Consider the following 7671-nt stretch of genomic DNA (forward strand, 5'->3'; position numbering starts at 1 on the left):
TAAAACTATGAATTATGCATCACATATTTTGGATGTGCTATGTTTGATGTGAAATTATTGTGCAAATTGCTGTCTAAACCCTGTTTTGAGGGGCCGGAAACTCGGACGAGCTAGCAGAACCCGTATCCCCTTTTCGGCCGGTGAAAACCAGATACAGGACCCTCTACTCGGGTTTTACGGCGAAAAAATACGGGACCTGTTAGACATGCTCTTACACCTTTTTAGGCCACGTCAAAGGCATCATAAGGCAATCTCATCACAGCCCACATGAGGAGTATATCCAACAACATGTGCGTTATATACACACTATGAATAGATTGGAGGGCACATGGACACGTGTTGCCTGAACACACGCACGCTTCAGCATACCCGCCTCCTCCTTGTGACCGTGTCTAGGGGGATTTCGGTGAGACACCTGAAATTCAATCCACCAGAGATCAAACTCGGGTCAGCTGACCAACCACAAGCCATATTACTTCATCTGATTTTTACATTATCATTGGATATTCAATAATAATAAAATGCATGATTACAGTAGGAGTGCATCTATACATAGAAATTGTGTACACCTAGATTTTTAGTTAGAGGGATGCAAATACCTAAATGTCTACAGTACTAAATACAATCAAATCACACTCAAACCAATATAAAATAACACTCCTTAGGATGGTATTACATAAATAAACACTCATGTCTCATATTACCGTGCATAGATTTTTCTTAAAAGAGATTTGGATGGGTTGTAAAGTTCTTTTTTCTTTTCTTTCAAGCACATCTTAAGGGAAGTTTCCTACATTCTTCCATTACTTCTAAACTACGGGGTTAGCAAAATACATGATTCATTGACATGCCCATTGGGACCCTGCAAGCATTAATTTGCCTAATTGAAAGAAAAACAAAAAGTTTTATGTGAATGAAAGAAAATCTCTTGAATGTACTGCAAAGTAATTGCTAGGAAAAATAATCTTACATAAGTCCTACAAAAATAAAAATAAACTTATATTTGAACTCTCCAATGGATTTTAGTTCTCCAAAGTTCCTTACGAAATTCTTTGAATCAAAGAGAACCTTGGAGAGCATACCTCCTCAATACCTACAATTAAGAAAGGTTGAATATGCATGGTCTTCAAACCATAATTCTCGTCACTAGTTTCTATCATTATATAGTCCAACAATGTTGTTTCCTATGAAAGTAATTAATTTCTTAAACAAATCAAAAAATACTTAGAAGGATAAAATAGTTCAAAATGTATGTATTTTATTTATTGCTCAAAACTTATGATTGTTTTTGTTGCTAATTTTCAAAAAATGAGACCATATGATGCGTTTTTTTCTGAAGCTTAGCCACGAAACCCTCGTAAATTAAGCTGCACCGGGAAGAGGAATTAATGCATGTTCATGCCAACATAAGCAAAGAAACTAGCGCCGACACCTAATCAATCATCAATGGTCACACATTAACATCTGATTGAGTTTTTTTTTTTTTTTTTTTGAGCAGCTAACATCTGATTGAGTAGTCCATGCCTTTTAATCCTAGTAGTAGTATAAATCTAAACTCATGCATGCATGATACAGTACATTGATACAAATCGATCTGCCAGAATATTGGCCTGTGAAGGAGACAAATTTTCTCCCTTGCAAACTACGAGCAGGCTACAGAGACGGCGTATGCTAACCTCTTATTATACCTACCAGCCTCTTGCTCTCTGCAGCTCCTCTCAAGAAGAAAATTAGTCTACTTCACAGCCTATCTTCTACACGGCAAACGGCAACCTAGACGATCTTATTGTGTCGTATAATTTCCTGCTCCCACGTTCTATTCGTGTGTATATACCAACAACCGCAAGTGTGCGGACTAGCTAACGATCAAGAATTTACCAACCGAGTCAACTAATGTGTCATGCTCACGCACGGGCGGCGGTGCCATGGCACTGATCGAACCGTATGATGCGCTCCCTGCGCTGCGTATGAGGCGCCGGGGCAGCGGACGCGGCGGCCGCCGCCTCGTCGGGGTCGACTGGGAAGTGCCCGCCGCCGAAGGAGCGGGCGTGGTCGTTGAGCGACCGCTTGTGCTTGAAGTCGGAGCCGCAGGCGCAGAACCACCGTTTTCCGCAGTTCTTCTCGTGCGTGCGCCAGTCGCCCTTGACGGCGAAGGGCTTGGCGCAGCGGCGGCACCCGAAGGGCTTGGCGCCGTGCTTGCGCCTGTAGTGCGTCTGCAGCGTGCGGAAGTCCTTGAGCGGCCGGGCCCGCGGGTGGGCGACGTTGTTCCGGCAGCCCGGCGCGCAGCAGTAGCACGGCAGCCGCAGCAGCGACAGTGCCGCCGCTTGGGACGACTGGCCCGCCGTGCCCTTGAGCGACTCCGGGCCCTTCCGGTACTCCCTGCCGTGGCCCCACATGTGCATCTGCATGTACACACACATGGTTAGTCTATGCTGCTCTACGTACGTAGATATGCTACAGTACATGGGTATGATGCAAAAGCTCAATTAGCTAGTGGGATGTGGAGTAAACAAAAGGAATATGTTCTTGGCCTCGTCACCGTGTTGGGGAGGAAATATGTATGAACTGAAATAGCCTGATATACGTGGACATTTGATTCCTTGCGGTTGCACATGGAATATTTGCTAGGCTATTCGGGAAGCATGAACATGCATGCATGAGAATCATGTGGGTCAATTTAACTTCAAAATCATTCGCCGCCTCCCCCAAGAAATGGACCGGAAGAAGCTAGCTAGGTTTTGTTAGTCAAAGACGCGTCCAAATTAAACAAGGCGAACACGCACCTGCATGTTGTTGTATCTATTGAAGGTCTTGCTGCAGACATGGCAGACGAACTGCACCGCGCCGATGAGTATCTGCGAGGGCGTCGGGATCCAGAACCGCCGGTCACGGCAGGAGGCGCTGGCGCCATGGCTGCTCTCCTCCACTGACTCCACCAATATCTCACTGTGCTCTACTTGGACGCCTGCTTCCGGCTCGCAGCTCTCATGCCACGGCTTCTCCTCTTCCTCCTCCGTCTCCTCCTCATCCTCGTCCATTTCCATGGGCGGCGCCTCTTCTTCCGAACTATAAGTTCCACTCGCCGGCAAGCCGATGTTCAGATCAACGCCGGCATCTTCCGTAATACTGCTTTCCTCTTCTTTGACAGGGTTTGGCTGCGTACCAGCTGCGTCAGGGCTACTCGTCTTCTCCCCGAGCCTGCCAAGGAGTGGCAAACACAGCATGGTACCTCGATCTTCACCATCACCGAGTTCCTGGTGGTGATACCTCGACGGCGTGGAGAGTGACGACGACGACATCCAGGACTCCGATGTCGGGGAAGGCGGCGACCGCGGCTTGAGCCACTCGAAGTAGCGAACGCCGAGACCCGCACCCTCCATGGCCCAAGCACTCAGCACCATAGATCAAATTTGGACCCCGTTCGGACCTGGATCTCTATGCAATCGGATCCGCGTGTCTCACTTGCAGCTAGCGCAGGCTGCTTTATATCTGGGGGTTTGGGGTGGGGGGTCGTCTATGTCAAGCCGTGCATGTCACGGCCAGAAAGAAACGGGGAAAGGTAGCAAGCTAGCTTGATAGCTTGGGGAGTAGGGAGGCAGCTGGTGAGCCGTTGATGTTGCTCTCCCTCAAGCTTTATATGCGCGTCGTGGCTCTTTGGAGCTTGGAAGGCTAGCCATGGCAGTTTGTGTGAGGATGTCAGCAGATTAAGCTGCCTGGGGGCTGCATCTGCAGGCGGGTGTGAAAAGGTCGCGCTGTATAGTCGGGGCATCTATACATATGTGACTGATGCCTAGAGGATGACAGCGAGAGGTTTTTGTGGAATGTGGTTCGTCCGTGTGGGGCAAATTGGTCTGTAATGCCAACGTAGCTAGTTACATAGCCGCCGTCTCTGGGACGGCGGGTACATACAGATTGCCGCAAAGGAGGGTGGTACTAGGTTCTCGCGATCTCGACGAATATATCCATCAGCAGTGGGGGTCAATTCGGCTGATGTAAAAACGCGTAGCAAACTGCACGTACCAATTGAGCAAATTTTCAGTCACTTTTGACATTTCAGGCTGGAAATAATTTTAGGTCCCATAAAGTTAATTTCCATTGGCCTCGTTCGTCATAGAGGTTTCTGAGGGGATTGGAGTGTGTATTTTCCGGGGCCATCCCGAGATCCCAGCAGATCCCCGCTCAATTTGGCAGGCCGGTTTTGGAAGGGGTTTAGCCCCAAATATCCCTGTGAAACACTCCAAAATGCATGTAACTCAAAACGCTAGGCACCTCTCATGTTTTGTCGATCGCTCGGTCTCACCTCTCGATGGCTCAGTCGTCTAAGAGAGGGTTTGTAGGAAATTAAAATCAAAGAGGGTTTGAGGGGATTGGGTGAAGGAAGTGTTTTCACCAAAAACACGAGAAAAATACTCTGAAATACACCCTAATGGCTTCACTGACGAACGAGGCCTCGAAAATCTTTCAACCACTCATGGTCCTTTGGAGTCCCATCGGTTGGGCTGGCTGATTTGGGTCACTAGACACGTTTCTTACCACTATACACACTTGTTGGACTGGCTGGACCTAAATAACTAAGCCGTTTCCAAAATAAAATTAAATAAGATATGTCAGTTGCGTTGGCTAGTATCCAAACATCATAAATCCTATGAAAATCATCTCGGACCGTCCGGGTAAAAACAGCTAAGGCACTCTACTTATGGTAGCTCAACTCAAATAACTTGGTCATTTTCATCAAGGATCTTGAAAGACATTACCCAAGTACATTGGCGTGTCTAAACTTCAGATAAGCCAAACCCACTGACACGGCTATAAGAGCCATATATAACAGATCGAAAGTTTTAAAAAGGGCGAAAAGTGGCTGAAAATTTAACGAAGGCCATTTAAGCCAAAGAGCTCCAGTCACTTCCTGAAGTTGTGTGGATGATACTGATTGTGATACTTAATTAATAGTAGTACGGAGTACTCAATACAACGAATGATTGCTACAGAACGTATCTATCTATATACAAGAGCTACGTCCCTTTCTAGCGAGGTGCGTAGGCAGATTGTTGGATACACGCCTCTAGCTCTACGCATGCTTTACTATGATTATGCACTAATTAATTTATATGAAGCCTTATGACACAGAGATGCATGAGGATACGGCATCACACATATATATCTTCTTTTCTACATGGTGCTTTCCGTTTTCAACATACTATTAGTGTTATATTGTTTGGCTTGAGAGCACATGCTAATTGCGGACCTCGAACCCTTGATTGTACTTATCCCCTGCAGCGTGTGAAAATGCTTATCGAGCAGGGTTAGGTGTTGAACATATTGGCCACAAGAATTCCTGGACTGCTTGCTAGGACTTGGATTCCTACTTCCATGTGCAATAAGCTAGATTGTTACTTAGAAGTCTATTTTTGAAAGAAAATAAATCTCTTCCATGATGGAAATATAACTATCCCGGTGTTTACACCTGAGGGTGCACACAACCAGCTACTCCTCCGGTTTAAAATAATTTTCCAAAAATAAATGTATCTCAATCCAAGGAGTGTCACAAAGTATCGATTCAACCAAGAATAATTATAAAGACAAAAACGAATCAACACGCTTAACTATATAGCAAACTGTCGTCCATGTAAGGGCATGCTGATATGGAGAAACTCGGCTCATAGTAGCTGCTGAGTGTCCAACCTCACTTCTGCTTGGGTGTTCCTCCCTTGGCAAAACTATGGACGCGTCAAAAAATAAGGACGGTGAAGATCGTCCCATACCCCTTTGTAAGCGAGGGTACGATCGTAAAATCACCAAATCTGACATGTACGTATAGCTTTGTAGAGTCCCGTATGGCCCGCGTTGTCTTGCACGAGCTAATCCCGTATGTATGGCATACTCATACTATCACGTGCTGTGTGTGACACAAAGTTTATTGAAAAGGTGCCACATATAAAAGGGTATAGATATTGTATCTATACAGACAGGTATAGATGGGCTTGATATGAATTTCGGCGGACCCAACATAGAGAAAAAACCGAATATGACTGCTCAACTTCGGTTAGGGGAGCACTGAAGCAGGGCTCGTCCAACCTTGCCAATATACTCCCTGCAAACCGCACGAAGGAAAATACAAGCATAAAAAAAAATAAAAAATAAATCAAAAGGAGATAATATAAGCCCTAAATAAGATGTATCTCTCATGGAAGCCCACTAAGTGTGCCTTTAAAATTCAGGAATAAGAAAAACTACAGGAATGGAGTGGCGCGTCCTCTTGAATCAGTGATGGAGCTTCATTGAAGAAAACCTGTGCCATGGCCTGTCCTGCCTAATAACACTTTCCCTTATATTAGTGATTATTCAGTAGTAAAATATAATTAGTTTCGTCTAAGCGCGTTGTTTTATCCCCCAAAAAAATTCTTGCCCGCTCTAAGTTTTGTGTGAAGCCCCTTTACTGTCTTGAATCCTAGTGGATTACAAAACTACATGAATTTGGATGGTGTATGTGTTTCAATTATAGGAAAAACAAATGAACTCTAACATGAGGTTGGAGTGTATGATTTTGTTTCTCAAAAATAGAGTGCGAGTGAATCCTTACGAAAAAATCCTAAAAGTTCTAATCATGTGAATCAAACAACCAACATAGAAATATTTCCTAGGGACCAACTCCTTCACAAATCCTTTGAAATTCCTTTCAATCAAAGGAGGCCTACACCCATTAGTCCACATCTCTCATGGACCAATGTGTCCCTCCTCCATTGACCATGTGCGTGGACCAACAAAGACTAGCTAGAGTACCTTAATTTTTCTCTCCCCTTAGGGGTATTTTGGGATTTCTTAGTATAGAATTCTTATTTTTTACTTTTCCCTCCCAAGTTAGTGGTGGCGTTCAAAGTAACAAAGCGCCACTAATAAGCAGGACCCAGATGTGGCCCCGATGTAAGAATTTGGGTGGCATTGTGGTTTGGTCGAACATGACTAATGAAATCACTACTATTAGCACTGCTTATATACACGCCACCAGTAAAGGCTCAGTAATGGCCCTGTTAAATAACACACCGCCACTAGGAAAACACTTGTGGCATTGTCATACAGTCAAAGATCACTATTATACTCTACCTCGGTCAGGCTATTCGGTCCCACATACTGGTGGCATTTCTCTCCCAGCGTAATGCCACAAGTATTGACTTAGTGGTGGTGCTCGACACATAGCAACACCGCTTATATTAACATTGGTGTAGTACACATGAGATGCGCCACTAATACCATGTCCCCTATAAGCAGGCCTGGGTCCATGGAAGTGCGGCCCATGCGACCGCATAGGGCTCGAAATGTTTGAGGGCCCAGCCAAAATTTGTAAGTTGACCTTTTATATAAGGTCCACTTCAAGAAATAATAACAAAAACAATTCAGAACAAATGGTGTTATGGTTGGATTGTGCGAGATTGACATAATACGGTTGCAGGTTCAATTCCTGTAGGAGCATCTTGTTTCTGTCTTTTTCTAATTGATGCCTATGATGCAGCTTTTTTTCTTTTATCCATTTATGTCTATGATATAAATACATAATTATTTATTTTATTACTATTGAATAAAACTCAGACAAACTAGATGTATAAATAATAGTATACTTACCTCTTGAAACATATTTTTAGTTCAGGTCTTAAGCATGTCCGAAAAATTATACTG

The 7671-nt window shown here is 44.4% G+C and overlaps 1 protein-coding gene across 1 annotated transcript; it reads right to left on the bottom strand.

The window, feature by feature from the left end:
• Nucleotides 1-1009: 1009 nt before the first annotated feature.
• On the bottom strand, nt 1010-3663 carry LOC127323151 (zinc finger protein WIP3). The gene is made up of 2 exons (XM_051351339.2): nt 2784-3663; nt 1010-2402 (listed from the first exon to the last, which is right to left on the bottom strand). The coding sequence occupies exons 1-2, from the start codon at nt 3399-3401 to the stop codon at nt 1905-1907; spliced, it is 1116 nt and encodes a 371-aa protein (XP_051207299.1). The 5' UTR covers nt 3402-3663; the 3' UTR covers nt 1010-1904.
• Nucleotides 3664-7671: the final 4008 nt, after the last annotated feature.

Source organism: Lolium perenne, chromosome 1, assembly GCF_019359855.2.
Source record: "Lolium perenne isolate Kyuss_39 chromosome 1, Kyuss_2.0, whole genome shotgun sequence".
NCBI lineage: Eukaryota > Viridiplantae > Streptophyta > Magnoliopsida > Poales > Poaceae > Lolium > Lolium perenne.